Source organism: Taudactylus pleione, unplaced genomic scaffold (genome assembly GCF_031769625.1).
Source record: "Taudactylus pleione unplaced genomic scaffold, aTauple2 ptg000484l, whole genome shotgun sequence".
Lineage (NCBI taxonomy): Eukaryota > Metazoa > Chordata > Amphibia > Anura > Myobatrachidae > Taudactylus > Taudactylus pleione.
Window position 1 is genome coordinate 2,418,935 of NW_028284886.1, and position 18,719 is coordinate 2,437,653.

Here is an 18,719-nt window from a genome sequence, read left to right on the forward strand (position 1 = left end):
GTTACAGCGGCTCCTCCCCTCAGCTCAGCGCGCCTTTCAGTATGTATAGTCTGGCGTCGCTGAGCTGCTTCCTCCGCGGGCCACGCTTCTTCTGAGGTCTTCAGCGGCCATTTTCTTGTGGTGCAGCAGCAGAGCTTCGGAGATGGCAGTGAGTCCAGTCCCCCTGCGTACCTCACCATCAGGTCAGTGTACACAGCGCTGTAGCCTTCCCAGACTCTGAATCTGGGTAAGTTGAATGCAGTGTAATAGTGCAGTATATTATATGACGTGTTTATGTATATATGTATATATCTGCATGGTATGTGACTTATGCTAGTGCTGACTGTCTGTATTTAATTCTCTCACCTGTCAGTGTATATCTATCCCTTTTCCTTATCTGCCCTAATACAGCTGTACTTAGGGTGGTTCTGAGACCTCACATTTATATACTCGTCGATATTTGTGAGGTTTGTCACATACTGTTGCGTGCTGCACGTTGCCACATTTTCGTTGGAAATGTGTGTTGCATACGCTGAAAATGGGTCCCTGCGGCTAATTTTAGCATCAGTCAGGACCAGTATAGCACTGCTTGATATTTCCGCCAAGATTGGTCAGATATGTTTGACCAGGAAATAGAGCGTTATACTGTACCCATTTTTGCTATCCTGCAAGTCATGTGCTGCAGGTGTTAGTGCGGAGGATTTGTTTCATAAAGGGTTCTGTGTGTGGCGTCATCTGGTGCCGGCCCCTTTCACGACCCCCTTGGGAGGTTTGTTTTCTCGGGATCCTCTCAATTGCGTATCGCCGGGTGGGCCCCATTGTTGTACCTCACCTGGGGGTTACTTCACCATAATGCCCTTTTCATCTCAGGGTATCTCGCAGTTTCTTGCACTCTTCCCCTGTGACACAGACTACTGCTCCCTGCAGGGGTTTTTCGCAGTATATGAAATCCCCCTGGTGCCACCATAGTCTGTCATTCCCCTTGCAGGGATTCCCACGGCCACCCTGGGTGGATGTCGTTTTCTACGAAACGCAAATTGGCGTGGTTGACGCCCTGTGGTTACTTCCCAGTTGGCTCTGCGTGAACTGGATACTGTTTTGGGCTCTTTCCCTCTTACACGGGGGGAAGCCTATTTCAAGTATTATTATCCCTGCTTTGGGCTGGTGGCAGATCCATTCTGGTTAGAGTGAATGTTGACCTGCACCTGTATCATACACCCTCAGTATTGCGTGCCTTCTGGTTCCCTGTTGCTGACTAGCGGGGGGATCGCATGGCGGGACTCTGGCTGTTGTCAGTTATGAGGTATTACAACAGTGTTTGGCCTCCTGTCCCAAATTCCCTGAGGGTCATCACGAGCCCCTCATGGGGTGGATGGGCGTGTTACTCGTCAGATTACAGACGTTACTATGCATCCCATTCCTGCGTGGTCGGATTCTTCTGATCCGTAGGTGGTAACTCTGCCTGAAATCAGTATACTCGCTTTCAGGGGTTGTTACCCATCCTACCATGGCTATAGCATGGTTGGTTAATACTATTGCATACTGAGCTGATGCATTTGTAATGTTTTTTCCCCACCAACACGTCTGGGGTTCAAATGTATTTGGTCGCTCATGTAATATATGCAGTTGTCATAGGTGGACATGCCTATATTGGATACCAGTCTCCTAACTTTCAGAGTTCCGGCTGCGACGGTATCCTCCGTAATACCCTATGGCTGCGCTCTGGGAATGCAGAGGTGCAGATACCATCTATAGGGTAGATCTTGATGGGTCCTGACCTTGACAGTGGCAGTACAAATTTCCCGCCTTCAGCTATGCCCACTACAGGGCCTCAGACTAAGTCTATTAAGTCTTTTTGTCCTCTGGGTCAGCCTAAAGGTCTGTTTCTTCAACCGAGCAGGCCTGGACTGCCAGCCGATCCTGCTTCTGAACCTACGGATATATCGTCAGCATGACGAGACAGGCCTACCACTGGGAGATGGCGATTTTCTCAGTTCGCCCGGTACTAGTGTCTAGTTGCCGCGGCTACGTGGGTAGGAGGGTACGCCCTCTCTTTGCTCAGGCGGCCTATTTCCATGTGATGGTACGCAGGCCCTTATTCGGACCCGAACAGGGCCTTACGAATCCAGAAAGCTATACAGTTGTTGGGGTAAGCGGAGCTAATTGGGCCATCCCCACTTTCTCAGCGAGGGACTGGTTGTTCTGCTTTCTTTCTGGTGCGGTGGCTGAATGGTCCTCTTTGGCCTATTCTCTGTCTCAATTCCCTGAACCAGTTCCTAAAGCTACCTGGGCTCAGGAGGCAATCCCTATGCTCCATCATACGATGTTTGGAACCTGGGGACTTTATGGTATCACTGGATATACAGGACGCGTGCCTACGGGCACTTGCAGAGACCTTGCCTCAGCATGGACTGAGGTTTGCTGTATCACAGCACTTACGGTTTTCGGGCTCTGCCTGTTGGGACTGTTCTCAGCCCCACAGGGGTTTACCTGCGTTTTGGATTTTCTGACAGTTCTTCCGTTCAGTATATCCCAATGCTCCTGTACCTGGATGGCCTCCTGCTCTTAGCAGGATCACCGGGGTACTTTACAGCCGGGTCAGGTTGACTGTGGCTTCTTCAGGGTGCAGAAGTTTAATCAATGGGGAAAAAGTCCTCCCTGCATCCCTCTCTGGGTATTCTTCACCTAGGAGCCCTGCTGGATTCTCAGAATCTGAGAATTCTTCTGGCGTAAGACGGCATCTCCACTCTTCCATTAGGAGTACATGGATGTCTGCGCAGTCGACATATGTCTTTGCACTCTGGGATGCATGGTCCACTATTCAGTGTCTGCCTTTGGAAGGGTGGAATGGGCTTAGTTCCATTCCAGGCCTTTCCATAATTGGCTTATCTCCAGATGGAACAAGTTTTTTTCTGTCTGATCACTGTTCAAATGATGCTGCTCTCCCCGGAGGCAAGTCTGTCCCTTTTCGGGTGACTATGACCATCTCGTCCAGGGTATTCTTTGCTAATGACAGTGTCTGGTTCGCATCCATTTCAGTGCAATTGGATGTCTGTCGATTCCACCCTGTCAATTAACTTGTTGGAACTTTAGCCTGTCTTGGGCCTTCACTCTGGCATAGCCCTTGTTTCCCGGTGAACCTGAAAAAGTTCAGTCCAACAAGGTCAGAACAGTGGCTTCCTTTTTAGCAATACTGTTCGTTGGGTGGCAATGTCAGGTATGTCATACATTCGGACATTGTCTGAGGGTCTCCTCCCGACCATCTCGACAGTGTTCATTTCAGGTGCTCTCCATTGGGAAGCGGGAGTCCTCAGCCGTTACGACGTGCATCCCGGGGACTAGTCTCTTCCCCAAGAGAGGTTTCATCTCCTGGTGAGCAGGGGGGGGGGGCCCTCCTGAGGTGACACTCATGGCCTTCTGACTCTATCACACTATGGTGTTACAGTCCAACTCTGGGGATTCTGAAGCAACCTTCAGTGATTCTTTGTCGGTGAAGGGGTTCTTCCAATTTGCGTACCTGTGTTCTCCAGTCTCCATTCTTCCTCGAGGAAGTGTTTCAATCGAGACAGAGATGCTTTCCTGCTGGTGGCTCCTGATTGCCCCAGATGTCAGAGGTACTTGGTTTTTCGGAGTCTCTCCATCGATACTCCATTCCTGATGCTTCACTACCCAGACCTGTTGTCTCAGGGTCCTGGGGTTTGGCTTGGACCTGGGTCGTTTGTCTTTGACTACGTCCCTACAGTGGTCTTACGGCTTCCATGGCTTTGTCATCGTTGGAATGATTGGAGCACATGGATCAGCTTTTGCTGGGACTTACCACAAACTGTGGCAGCCATAATTCTTATGGTATTATACCTATCGATACGATCCTCTGGTGTCCCGGATTTCCAGATATTCTGGCATTCCTTCCGGCTGGCTTGGGTTTCACCCTCGGCCTGGCCTTCCTGACAGTGCAGATCTCTACACTGTCAGTATGATTAGGTTATGGAATTGCTCCGCTCTGATATCCAGTTCATCCTTTGGAGTGTTTTCTGGATTATGCCTCCATTTGTCCTCCCTAGGGACTCCTTGGGAGTTAGGAGTGGTTCTTCGTTAACTCCGGGGAAAGTTAATGGAACCGCTGGTTGTGATAGCCATTACATGGTCTATTGCTTTGGCTTTCTCTCTTTCTATCAGGGAGTTTATATCAACCAGGTGAGTGTCGGAATTGGGAGCGTTCTCATGTGGCTCCCTCTTCTGGAGGGCATCTTGTCAGGGTGTGAGTTGCTCTCACCCTGTGTTTCTTCTTAGTGATTTTCAGGTTCCATATTATTCTGGAACTTATGGTGCGGCCATTCAGTCCCCAGTCCTCTCGGCTGGTGTGGCCTCATTGACTGTGGTCCGGCCTCTGTGGATTTATGTGATCCATTCAAGTTCCTGACGGAAATCGGACTCCTTATTGGTGGTCTGAGATTTCTGGTTTTCATGAAAATGTGCAACCGTGCATTAATTATTAAAGTGCAAAGTTATGAAAGTGCAAACAAGTCAATTAAAAAGTATAAAATAATTTTAATCAAAGACAACAATAATATCCTTCCACATGAAGGATAAAATACATAAAAACCAAAGAAACGCACATAAATATATATATATATAAAAGTACCGTAAAAAATCAGCGTAAATAAGGATAAAAAATATAGCTTATCTGATAAAAAAAATGTCAAGTTCATGAATGGGTAGAGAATAGGAGCCTCCAGCCTTCAGTAGGCACTTTAATACCGTTTTTGTATATATAAGGGTATATAAGCATATAAGGCGCTCTATTCCAGTTCCTATAGTTCCATGTTTATACTTATGTATCAATAAGTGCTGTAAATACATCAAGATTTAGTAACCGTATAATGTAAAAAAAATATATATTACTGTTTCTACATCGATAGTGAATGAACAGATATTTATCTGTGTATATAGGATCTCACTCCTATCGATGTATTGAGAGATCTTATCCATTGGTTTGATGAAGAGCACATATATTTTTGAGCACATCAAATTATATATATTGTATTTGTATTAATAATTAGTATATATGATTTGCTCATTTATGATAAAGAAAAAGGTGTCAGTTTTGAGGTGTGAACCTGATATAGAAGATCTGAAAATCATATATTTAAGTCAGCGAGGCGATAGACTGGTGATAAGCTATTATCAGAGCCGTAACTAGGCTTTTTGGTGCCCTGTGCCAGAGAGAGCATTGGCACCCACCTCCCCCCCCTTTTTTAAATAGGGACATAAGATAATGCACCTGAAAAAGGGCCATGGCCTCATGGGGAAGGGCCAGGGAAGAGATAGGGGTACACCTGGGGCAGCCAGGAGATGCTGGGGATAAAAGAAGAGGAAGCTACAAGTGAGAATGATAATAAACAGGAAAATGACAGGCCTGAACAGCGCCCCCTGCCCTGCGTTGCCCTGTGCCATGGCACCAGCCGCACAACCCTAGTTACGGCCCTGACTATTATATCTATATAAATGGATTATAAACAAATAATGTGGAACAGTTTGAAGATTTAATACCTCTTCAGGATTTGTTTGAAGCCTAATAACAGACTTTGGGCAAAATGTACTAAGCGGCGGTTTGACGGCGGCTTCTATTCTATTCTAAACCCCAGTGGTTGGTGGTGGTTTCTATTCTATTCTAAACCCCGGGGGTTTGGTGGCAGTTTCTATTCTATTCTAAACCCCGGGGGTTTGGGGGCGGTTTTGCAGCAGTTTTCTAAGTGACAGCCCTGTTCTATTCTATTCTAAAATGTGTTTTGATGGCAGTTTTGGTCTTAGTAAATCTGCAGATAGCAAAACCGCCGCCAAACCACAGTAAAAACACATTTTAGTAAATTTTGCCCTCAGACTGATACATTCATGATTGACAATTAGGAGAGTCTTCAGACTATCTGTAATATAGGTGTACTGCAAAGTGGATACAATATCCAAATGAGAACTCTATCAGTGGATACAATATCTTATTTATTGCAATCTGGCTGACCGAACTGTGATACATTAGAATACAATAGAATCTCTGTCCTACTCTCTGAGAAATATAAAATTGGGAAATTATTAATGTATGTGTAAAACCATATAAGAATTGATAGAAACATATAAATAAAAAACACAGAGTAAATAAAAACGCTGATCTGAATTATGAGAGTGGAAGCACAATTTAACTCAATATATAGTGACATAATAAAGTGAGAAGGAGATATAGATAGTACATACACCATTAACGAATAGGTGGACCTGTACGGTACGGATTCATATATTTTTTAAACACTATTCAGAACTTTGGGAGTGAAACTGATAAAAGAGCGACCAATGTGCTAATAAATACTTTGATAAAGTGCAAAATAAATCAATAAATAATGTGCAAATATGCAAGACTGAAAATATGTGCAAATAAACACAAATAAATGTGGTAGCGAATTATTATAAAGTGCATATAATTTTGTATAAATGACAAATATAAATAAGATAAAAAAGGGGTAATTTATTACAAATAACAGCTGACCCTAATATATAGGGCAGTACAATACAATTAAAAAGTGGAAAAAAGCACATATAAAAAACAATAAAAGGGGTAGGGATAAGGAATAAGAGCTTATCTGGATCACAATTAGGTAAGTTCATGTAAGGCTGGAACCAGGAGTCTCCAACGCGTTTCGACCGTAAGGTGGACTTCTTCAAGGGATGTACCTCTCCTGTCTGGGACCTGATATATATACCCCTTCAATAAGGATGGTGGGAGGTGCTTACAATTATGACCACTTCCGTTTTTTTTTTTTTTTTTAAACTAAAAAAGGTTATTCAAACATCGTGGCTAATACATAGCTAAGGTAAAGTTCATTTATATAAGTAGATCGCTTCCACAGTGTGTGATTTTAGATACTGAAACTAGTTTTTTTGGTGTTTTATGCTGAATGAGCCTAGTCGTCACGTGATGTCCGCTTCCTCACTTCCGCCCTGTTTGATGCAGCCTCTTGCGTCACTTCCGCCCATTCACTCGCGTTACACCGAAGTGACGCAAGAGGCTGCACACAAGTAGATCGCTTCCACACTGTGGAAGCGATCTACTTATATAAATGAACTTTAGGGTATTAGCCACGATGTTTGAATAACCTTTTTTAGTTTTAAAAAACAAACAAACAAAAAAAAAAACGGAAGTGGTCATAATTGTAAGCACCTCCCACCATCCTTATTGAAGGGGTATATATATCAGGTCCCAGACAGGAGAGGTACATCCCTTGAAGAAGTCCACCTTACGGACGAAACGTGTTGGAGACTCCTGGTTCCAGCCTTACATGAACTTACCTAATTGCGATCCAGATAAGCTCTTATTCCTTATTCCTACCCCTTTTATTGTTTTTTATATGTGCTTTTTTCCACTTTTTAATTGTATTGTACTGCCCTATATATTAGGGTCAGCTGTTATTTGTAATAAATTACCCCTTTTTTATCTTATTTATATTTGTCATTTATACAAAATTATATGCACTTTATAATAATTCGCTACCACATTTATTTGTGTTTATTTGCACATATTTTCAGTCTTGCATATTTGCACATTATTTATTGATTTATTTTGCACTTTATCAAAGTATTTATTAGCACATTGGTCGCTCTTTTATCAGTTTCACTTTCTCTATGTAAGTTTTTTAACAAATCACCATTGTTATCACATTACTGTAGAGCTGACACCTATACCATTAGGGAGTGCTTTTATCCTGGTTACCATATATTTATCTCCCTGCGATTTTATATGTATATATATAATTTTTAAGAAAAAGCAAATTGTGTTCTTAGTTCACTTGGCGCTGTAGTCTACTATACTTACTATTCAGAACTTTATTCACATTTTGTGTCCTTTTAATATTTCACAGACTGTGTTTTTTGGTTCATTTGAATGCAAATAAAAAAGGTTCTCTTTTATAATTGTGCATCAACTAAAAGAACAACTCTGTTTTCCTAGTTCTTTTCTTGTACTAATTGTTGTCTGAGATAGCACCCCCTGCTACTTTATAAAAGACTAATATAATAAAGGCATATTAGTGGCTTTTAACCAAATTTAGACTTGTGCGGATTAATGCATCTTCTTCCCCTTTTTTTTCGCCGTACATCACTGCAGCTAGCCTCTCTAAACACTCGGGCGTCAGCTTTATAATTTTTTTTTTTTTATGGAAATTGGAACTTTCACAGAAGTTCAGATGTTCCTTGAAGGAGTCCTACATATTAGGGCTTTTTAAGTACCACCCCTAGCACCCTAGGATCTAAACTTGGTGCTATTGGCTTTGCAGAAAGCGCCATTTGAACCTCTCCATTCAGTGTAGCTCAGATTTCTTCCGAGGAAAGTTTCCATTCTCTTCGCTATTTCATTAGCAAGACGATTGTCAAAGTTAGCAGCCTTGTCATCTAAAGTTCTGTATTTCTACTTCAGGGTCCATAGGGGGTCCACAGGGTTGACCTTGGGGTATAGCTGGATCTGGATCCACGGGCACCACGCAGTTAAAGCTTTGCTGCTCCCAGGATGCACTTGGATCCGTCCTCCTCTATACCCCGCCCCGGCCACAGGCACCTCAGTTTTAGTTGGTGCCCGGCCGGAGTCGGGTCACCTGTCGCAGTGGGGCTGCAGGAGCAGCCCCTAAGCTTTATTTTAAAAGAGAAATTTTTTATTTTTTTCTTCTTTTTTTACACTGTTAGAGCGGCAGCATCAGACTGTCCTTTAGGACGTCCACGCTGCCGCTCCTTCTCCCCGCTGGCGCCGCGACGCCAGTACAGCTCTGGGGATCGCGGCGGGACCCCAGAGCCTGTACTAGCTGGGCTCTGGGGACTCCCTTGACTGCTGCCGGACGCGACGGGGATCAGGTAAGCCGCGGGTCGCCGCGTGCGGCGGCCCGCGGATACTTCAATGCAGTCAGGAGCCTCCGGTCTCTGGGGACAGACCGGAGGCGCTAGCGGCGGCGGCGGGCTCCCCCTCAATTGAGGAATACCCCACGTGTCCGCTAGACCACCAGGGTATCAGGCTGGTAGCGGGACCGGCAACCCGGGGGTTAATTGCTAGCCAGGGGAGGCAGCCTTCCCTGTCTAGCGGCTCCTCCCCTCAGCTCAGCGCGCCTTTCAACTAGCAGTCTGGCGTCGCTGAGCTGCTCTTATCTTACGGCCACTCCTCCTCTGAGGTCTCCGGCGGCCATCTTTACTGGCACATCGCAGACTCCCAGGCGGTATCAAGTGGACCGGTCCCCCTGTGTACCTCTCCCCTGCTAAAGGACAGTGTACACAGCGCTATAGCCCTCCCAGACACTGAATCTGGGCGGTTGATTGTAGCGGAAGGTGCAGTGAGTATAACTTTTCTGCATTGTATGTGACTATTGCTAGTGCTGCCTGTCTGTGACTTATTCTCCTTTACTGTCAGCTTATACCTATCCCTTTCCTTCTCCTACGGCCCGGCAGGTGTGTGGGGGAAGGGCGTTTTTCTGAGACCCTCACTTATATAAAACACGTATTTGTGGGGTCAGTCACATACTGTTGTGTGCTACACAGTACCATATCTGGGCTGTTGTGTCGCATACTGGTGAGTGCGCGGGTGTTAAAACCGTAATTCCTCTGGTGATACCTGTTTCTTGTGATTTACGGTATCATGTCTGATGAGGAGACTGAGCGCTCTGTGGCTCCTGTGTTATTTTCCTGCAGACGCTGTGCTGCTGGAGTTGATGGGGAGGACTTATCTCAGGATGGTCTGTGCGGGCGGTGCCAGCTGGTACCGGGCCCCTCCAACCCCCCTGTATCACAGGACCCTCCTTGGGCGATGTTTTCACAGGTGCTGGCGTCTATTGCGGACCGGTTATCGGTCCCATCAGCGGTCCCTTCTAGGGCGTTACCGCAGCCCACCATCCCCCATTCCCCGAGACTGTGGGTCCTTACTCGGGACTGCCTGTGTATGTGCAGTCTTCCCCAGGGTCGTGTCAGTCTGTAGTGCCTTTGCAGCCTCCGCCTTGGGTGGATGTTCTATCCAGCTCCGTACAGAGTCTGGCGGCTTCATCCTCGGCGTTTCAGTCCATGTTGCAAGGTGATGTGCCACCAAGGGTGTCTAAACGTCCGGTTGTGAGTTCACTAGCTGCGCAGTTGTCGGACTCGGAAGTGTCCTCAGATGATGGAGAAATCCATGAGGACTCTGACTCTGATGTCATGGGGCAGGAGGTGGAAGCTAAGTCTTCCATTAATGTTCCAGCCTTAGTTAGGGCGGTGCGGGCTATCCTACATGTTGAGGATGATGCGCCGGCTCCTAGGTCGAAGTTTCCTAATTTTAAAAAGGCCAAGGTGACCTCAACTGTGTTCCCCCTGTCTGATCAATTATCGGATCATATGGCGGCGGCCTGGCAATTACCTAGTAAGAGGTTCCATCCACAGAAGAGGTTGGCGGCGAACTATCCTTTTCCTGAAGCTCATTGCAGGAAATGGGAAACTCCGCCGGCGGTGGATTCCCACGTTACCCGCTTGATCAAAAGCGCGACGTTGCCATTGCCGTCTATCTCCTCTTTGAAGGATCCCACGGACAGGAAGGTGGAGACTTGTTTAAAGTCCATTTATTCTCTTTCCGGGGCGGTGGCTCGCCCGTCCATGGCTATCTCCTGGGTGGCTAAAGCCATTGAGGCATGGGCCAATGCCTTGGAGGATACCTTTCCTGATGAGGCTCCGGATATCCAGAGAGCGTTAGTGGGACAGATGCGGGATGCAGCTTCCTATATTGGGGAAGCGTCTTTGGATGCCAGCCTGCTCACTTCTAGGGTGTCGGCTGCAGCGGTATCTGCTCGGCGCTCCCTGTGGCTGAGGTCCTGGAGGGCTGATGCAGATTCAAAAAAGGGTCTGGAGGCCTTGCCTTTTAATGGTGATTTACTATTTGGTCCGGATTTGGACAGAATAGTGGATACTTTGGCTAAGTCCAAGTCGGCTTTTCTCCCTTCGGCCTCTGCGCCGGCTAAAGTGAGGAGCTCTGCCTTTCGGTCCTTTCGGGTTCAGGGTAAGGCCAAGGGCCAGTCCTTCCCGAGACATTCGGCGACCAAGGCCGCACCCAAGCCCAAGAAGCAAGCATGGAGTGCTCGACGCCCTTCTTCCAAGCAGGAGGATAAGCCTGCTGCCTGATGGGACGGGCCTCTCTCTGGGGGACCCCAGAGTGGGAGGCCGACTTCTCCAATTCGCCCAGTGTTGGCACAATACCACCACGGATGCCTGGGTTCGAGAAGTAGTCTCTCAGGGGTACGCCCTGTCTTTTCGGTTCAGGCCGCCCCACCAGTTTTTCTGTACGAGTCCTTCTCTGGACAAGACCAAAGCTGGTCAGATTCAGGTAGCTATAGAATTCTTGCTACAAGCAGGGGTCATTGTTCCCGTTCCGCAGTCTCAGCGCGGGACGGGGTACTATTCTACTCTGTTTCTGGTACAGAAACCCAATGGTTCTCATCGCCCTATCCTGAATTTGAAGTCTCTGAACAGATACCTCAGAGTTCCCAGGTTCAGGATGGAAACGTTACGTTCCATCATTCTGGCGATGGAACCCGGGGATTATATGGTCTCCCTCGATATCCAGGACGCCTATCTCCATGTGCCCATAGCACCGGCACATCAGCGGTATCTGAGGTTTGCTATCCTGAACCATCACTACCAATTTCGGGCGTTGCCTTTTGGCCTTTCCACGGCTCCGAGGGTGTTCACCAAGGTGATGGCGGTTATGGCTGCCCACCTTCGGGGTCAGGGTCTACGTCTGTTGCCGTACCTGGACGATCTTCTGCTGCTGGCGAGCTCCCCGGAGGTGCTTCTTCGACATCTCCACCTGACCATTGCTTGTCTTCAAGCACACGGGTGGTTGATAAACTGGAAGAAGTCCTCCCTGATTCCATCACAGCGGATGGTTCATTTGGGAGCCCTGCTGGATTCTCGTCAGCAGCGGATTTTCCTGACTCCAGAGAAGGTCTCCTCCCTGCAGCTGCGGATACACAGTTGCCTGAGCAGTTGCCGCCTGTCGGTCCATTCAGCTATGAGAGTTCTGGGGTCCATGGTGTCGACATTCGACATGGTGGAATTTGCCCAGTTCCATTCCCGGCCCCTGCAGGCGCTGATTCTATCGGAATGGAACGGGTTACCTCACCGGATCCGCTCTCAGATGCTGGTGTTGTCCGCGGAGGTTCGGCAGTCTTTGGCTTGGTGGCTTCAGACGGTGCATCTGGTCGAGGGGCGCCCCTTTTGGATCCCGGACTGGGTCCTGCTCACGACGGATGCCAGTCTTCGGGGTTGGGGGGCAGTGACCGGCTCATTATCGCTTCAGGGTCGTTGGTCCGCGGAAGAAGCACTTCTCCCCATCAACATCCTGGAACTGCGGGCTGTGTACAGGGCCCTGCAGTCGTCCGGCCCCGCTCTTCACGGAAGGGCGGTTCAGGTGCAGTCCAACAGCGCTACCACGGTGGCGTACATCAACCACCAAGGGGGAACTCGCAGTCGGGCAGCAATGTCGGAGGTGTCTCGCAATCTTGCTTGGGCGGAGTGTCACGTTCCAGCGATCTCGGCAGTCTTCATTCCCGGAGTCCTCAATTGGGAGGCGGACTTCCTCAGCCGTCACGATGTGCATCCCGGGGAATGGTCGCTTCACCCAGAGGTGTTTCAGCTACTCGTGGACAGGTGGGGGCTGCCGGAGCTGGACTTGATGGCCTCCCGTCACAATCACAAGTTGCCCGTTTACGGGTCAAGGACAAGAGACGCAGGCGCCTGTCTGGTAGACGCTCTGTCGGTGAAATGGACGTTTCACCTGGCGTATCTGTTTCCTCCGATATCATTACTTCCTCGGGTTCTGCGGAAATTCAAGCAGGACGGCGGCACGCTCGTGCTGGTGGCTCCGGCGTGGCCCAGACGTCCTTGGTACTCCGATCTGAGGTGCCTCTCCATCGACGCTCCGTACCTTCTTCCTCAGCGTCGGGACCTGTTGTCTCAGGGGCCCTGCCTTTACCCGGATCTGGGTCGGCTGTCTTTGACGGCGTGGCTCTTGAGACAGCCGTCTTGAGGTCTAGGGGTTTCTCCAGTTCAGTGATTGGTACCATGCTTAGGGCACGCAAGCCTGCCTCCGCGCGGATTTACCACAGGGTGTGGCGCACTTATTTTCAGTGGTGTGAATCCAGAAACTATGATCCGCAGGTGTTCCGGGTTTCCAGAATCTTGGAATTTCTTCAATCGGGTTTGGACCTCGGCTTACGCCTGGCCTCTCTGAAGGTTCATGTGTCTGCTTTGTCCGTGTGGTTTCAGCGACGGATTGCTACACTGCCAGATGTTTACACCTTTTTCCAAGGTGTTCTCAGGATCCAGCCTCCCTTCGTGCCTCCGGTGGCTCCGTGGGACTTGACGGTGGTACTGAGGGTCTTGCAGGGTCCTCCTTTTGAGCCGCTTGAGTAGGTGGAGCTCAAGTGGCTGACGTTTAAGACCATTTTTCTCCTGGCAATTGCTTCGGCCAGGAGGGTTTCAGAATTGGGGGCGCTTTCCTGTCGCCCTCCTTTTCTGATTTTTCACCAGGACAGGGCAGTGCTCCGCACGCGCCCTGAGTTTTTGCCCAAGGTGGTTTCAAAGTTCCACATTAATCAGGAACTTGTTGTGCCAGCTTTTCAGTCACCTGATCTTTCTGCTGGTGAGGCTTCCTTGGATGTGGTCCGGGCACTTAGAATCTATGTGGACCGGACTGCTTCGGTTAGGAAGTCGGATTCTTTGTTTGTCCTCTTCGGTTTTCACAAGAGGGGTTGGCCTGCCAACAAGCAAACGTTAGCCCGTTGGCTTCGTTCAGTTATTTGTGAGGCTTATGCGCAGGAGGGTTTACCTGTGCCAGCCTCTGTTAAGGCTCATTCCACTCGTTCTGTGGGTCCCTCTTGGGCTGCTAGACGTGGCGCCTCCGCTGTTCAGCTGTGTAAGGCGGCTACTTGGTCTTCAATTCAGACGTTTTTGAGGTTTTATGCGTTTGACACCTTCGCCTCTCAGGATGCATCCTTTGGGCGCCGGGTACTCCTTTCAGCACAGGAGCGTCCCCGCCCTTAGTTGAACTGCTTTGGGACATCCCCAAGGTCAACCCTGTGGACCCCCTATGGACCCTGAAGTAGAAAACAAGAGATATGGTAAGAACTTACCTTTGTTATCTCTGTTTCTACGAAGTCCATAGGGTCCACAGGGCGCCCGCCCTGACGCACCTGGCTTCAAATGGGCTGTGTGGCTGGTCACCGGTTTTCCGTCTCCCATTTCTGTGAGTATGGTTTCTTGTGTGTTCCAGTCTTCCTTCTCTCTGTTTAGTCTCCTCCTCCGGCCTTAGCTGCTTACCAACTGAGGTGCCTGTGGCCGGGGCGGGGTATAGAGGAGGACGGACCCAAGTGCATCCTGGGAGCAGCAAAGCTTTAACTGCGTGGTGCCCGTGGATCCAGATCCAGCTATACCCCAAGGTCAACCCTGTGGACCCTATGGACTTCGTAGAAACAGAGATAACAAAGGTAAGTTCTTACCATATCTCTTGTTTTCTCTTCCAAATAGAGAACGAGCAGTCCTTCATAAGAGATCTTCCTTCCAACCTAAAGATATTTCCAGGCAACGCTTAAATCAAAAAATTGTCATCCCACCTTTTTAGCTGGAACTGTTGTCAGAGACGAATGATTTTAGAAGTGATGCGAGCATTACAGATCTATGTGGATAGCTATTCTTTACACAAGACGGAAGCCATTTGGTTCTGTATAATGCAAAAAAGAGAGGTTGGCCAGTCTCAAAGTAGCCGGTCACACAATGGATTATTGCTACCATACGCCAGACCTATGTTACGGAAGGTGTTCCAATCCCTGATTGGCTCACGGCTCATTCCACCTGGTTGGTCAGTGCCATTTGGGTGGCACGGCAGGACGCATCAGTGGAACAGTTGTGCCGGGCTTCCGTTTGGTCTTCGGTCCATCTTGTTACTGTGAGAGAGTGACACAGTGGGAGACGGACATCTCTCTGATAGACACGGCATGTTAAGCTGTTTTATAATCCTGCACCGCTAGCCGCAAGCTGTTTACAGTCACCGACTGGTGATCTTTAACACCCCCGCTCCACTCAATCTCCGCTCCATTTAAACCATGTATCACAATAAGTACAGCTGTACCTCCTATATCTTCCAATAAACCAACATAATGGTTAAGAACTGGGCAGTCTGTAGCGATAAGGCATCTGCTGGTGTGTACATAACTGTGCCATACCACCGCCCCTGTGTACACACATTTCCAACAAGAGAAAAGAGGATTTTATACAGTATTACTAATTGTAAAATCTATTTCTCCTGATCCATTTGGGGGACACTGATCCCTACACAATTTCTTACTTCTCTTGTCTTATTATAGTTAAGTTTGATTAGTCTTTGTTAATAAAGAAACTAAGGAACATAGAGAGGAGGGGCTTAGAGCGTAGCAGTTTGTAGGCTTTTTTTTGTCTTACTCCAGCACCAGTCCGCTATGCCCCAGGGTACAGCAATGCCTGCTGAATGGATCAAGAGAAGCAAAGTTTATGGTGAGTACAATAAAATCCTCCGTTTTTTTATTGTTTACCATAATTATTTGCGAAAACCATTATTCAAAGGCATAATTATGAAAAGGATCGAGCTTCAAATGAAATCGTACCCTGACCTCAATCAGGAGATCCCATTTGGATAATAAACTAGAACTACAGTAGGGAGTATAAATGTATGATTAACTGTACAGTATGTACTGAAGGACGATTTTTAGGCCAACAACTTAAAGTGATTGATCTTCAACAGATTGAATCTATTTTTGAATGCACTGTGATGTTTGCAATGTCAGATTTTTATGACATTTCAGTTCTATAAGGACATAAAAAAAAAAAAAAAAAAACATGTAGGTCAATTTCACTCTTTAATGGGAATTGTGATTTAAGTGCATCTTTGTGTGTTTTAAAAAAAAAAATTAAATATTGATGTGGGTTGGGCTTAAATTAAGTGAGTCAGCCTAAGTCCATCAGATAGAGGGAAACCATTTATAAATTAGTTCCGTAGTGTAATTATTCAGTGATGTTGTTTTTACGAATTCAGCCAGTTGCAATAGCGTCTCTGTGTGTACCCACCGCTGCAGACCCAGTCTCAGGCACAGCAAGATGTGGAGAAAGCTGTACGAATATTTGAGAATACAGGCAAGATACCAGCCAGTGTAATGGAAGCGAGGTAATTGGGGTTTAGTTTACACTGTGGAATTTTTGTCCTATATGTTAGGGGCTTTTTATTGCTATTGTGTGCTGTTGGTGAACCCCGCTCCTCCTCCTATATAACTGTCAGTCTGTGGCTACCTGCTGTCTCCTCTCTCTTCCTCACATCATGACATTACCCTTGTTACCTGCAGCTTTGTCCTCGCTACACATCGCTCATTTCCTTATATACTCTGTGCCTCTTATTCCATTCTATAACTTTGTTTGTGGCTTCCTGCTGACTCTGGGCCTGATTCAGACCCGGTCGCAAGCGCTGAGCCGGCTCCGTCGTGCGCATGCGCGAGACCCGGATAGCGACAGGCAATCCCTCGCTCCGGGGCTCGCACCAAAGGGGGCGTGCTGTCGATGTTGAGTGACAGCACGCTCTCTTTGGTGGGCGGGCCGGGAGGTTGGCTGCCCAGATGGAGGCGTATCCCATGAGAACGCCTGCCGTCTGGGGGCGGCCCCACTGACATCACAAGTGATGTCAGTGGGAGAGCTTTCGGCTCTGTTTGAGCCGAAAGCTCTCTGGGCTTGCGGCCACGAGACCCTACCACAAGGGTCTCGTCGCAAGCCCGATGGTCGCGATGGTCTTGACCATCACGACTATCATCCTGGCCACTCGCATTAGCACAGCAGTGCGAGCGGCCAGGAGGCCGTTCCATAAAAAAAAAAAAAAAAGACTCCCTGATTCAGAGCGAGCGCTCTGTCAGAGCGTCCGGCTTTGAATCAGGGCCAGTGTTCCCCCCTCACATCCTGCCACTTTCCTTGTCACTTGTAGCGCTGTCCCCACACAATTTTACGAGGGAGACGCATCAGTGCTTCATAAGATCAGCTCATCTCTGAAATACTTTGTGCAGCTCTGCAACAATGGATGAGCTGTGTCTATTATAGGTTGCTCTAACCGTGCCCATTTCTAAACTGGTTATTAATGCAGTAGGGTGAAAAATGAATCTGATAATCATACACCTAAAAATAATGTATGTCTATGGAACTACTCTTTTCCCCAAGAACAATGTATTTGACCCCATTATTTGTAGCTATGAACTATTCTACAAATAGAATCGCTATCAGGTATAAGCATCAGAAATTATATTTTCATCCCTGGGTAACCGTTAGGGTATTGAGGTACAGGAGATTGGGCACTTTAAATTTCTCTGCAATAGCTCGTATTTATTAAACTCATTTTATTATTGTACTTTATTTTCACGGTCACTAGCTATATGGCAGCTGGGGGGATGGCTGGAGCCGGCAGCGGAGGTACTATTATATATGTACAGGTCACACAGATATATGAATACAGGTAATAACAGTCAGGGAGTTACTGCACTGGTTGAGTACTAGGCAACACTACCCTAATAGAGCTGTAGTCGCCATCCAACGGAGATCTGTCCTGCTCTCCAAGCCACACCTTTATGCTTCACTCAGACATCAGTAAGCTGGCAGCCAAGCTCAGTGTCCTCTCATGGCGGGTCTACAAAGTGACAAAGTCCACTGTCGTTCAAAAAGTTTTATTCTGCAGCCTGATCGCTCCTAGACCAACCAGTTTGACAGAAATGGACATAGGGCTCACACCAACACCAGAAGAGAGAAGGAGCACTATAGACTGATTGGGAATGGAACAGAGGCCCTGATTCAGAGCCGGACGCTCTGACAGAGCGCTCGCTCTGAATCAGGGCCATCCCTCCTAGTTTTTGGAGCGGCCTCCCGGCCGCTCGCATAGCTGTGGGTGACCACCCACAGCTATAGCGAGCGGCCAAAATGATGGTCGCGATGGTCAAGACCATCGCGACCATCGGGCTTGCGGCGAGACCCTTGTGGTAGGGTCTCACTGCCGCAAGCCCTGGAGTGCTTTTGGCTCTATCAGTGGGGCTGGCCCCAGACGGTAGGCGTTCCCATGGGAACGCCTCCGTCTGAGCAGACACGCCCCCGGCACGCCCACCAAAGGGGGCGTGCTGTCAATCACCATCGATTGCGAGACCATCGATCACCTTCGGTGCGAGACCCATAACGACGGCTTGGCCGTCGTTATTCGGGTCTCGCGCATGTGCACGACAGAGCCACCTCCGTCGTGCGCATGCGCACTTGGGCAACATCGACCCGCTTGCGAGCGCTCAGCGCTCGCGAGCGGGTCTGAATTAGGCCCAGAGTTCATGGTGGATGGTCATGGGGGAGGGGCCATCCACCAGGAAATACAGAATACGTGATTCCGACCTGCTACCTACTAAGACTATTCTCAGTGCCTTAGGCCGGGCATTCAATCCCGCAGCTGGCTAAAGGAATGGAGTCTGCCTGAGCTGGGGCATAGAAGAAAGGACCACTATCTTTCAATTTATAAAAATAAGTGCCCTTAAGCTCATTTCACATCCCAGAATTAACATGTGTCTTTTTAGACATAAGCCTTGCTGCAGCTGTCCAGTACTTCTGGAACAATATAGACAACTACTATTAAAAAGCCTTAAGTCTTTCCTCATCACTGTTCTCCT

At 48.0% G+C, this 18,719-nt stretch overlaps 1 protein-coding gene across 3 annotated transcripts in view; it reads left to right on the top strand.

Moving 5' to 3' along the window:
- Positions 1–18,719, top strand: part of FANCA (FA complementation group A) — a 157,119-nt gene that overhangs the window by 50,451 nt on the left and 87,949 nt on the right. For all 3 annotated transcript variants that reach the window (XM_088449420.1, XM_088449419.1, XM_088449421.1), the window contains one exon: positions 16,125–16,213. In XM_088449420.1, coding sequence (XP_088305546.1) covers positions 16,125–16,213 — 89 coding nt within the window. The remainder of the gene's footprint in view (positions 1–16,124; positions 16,214–18,719) is intronic.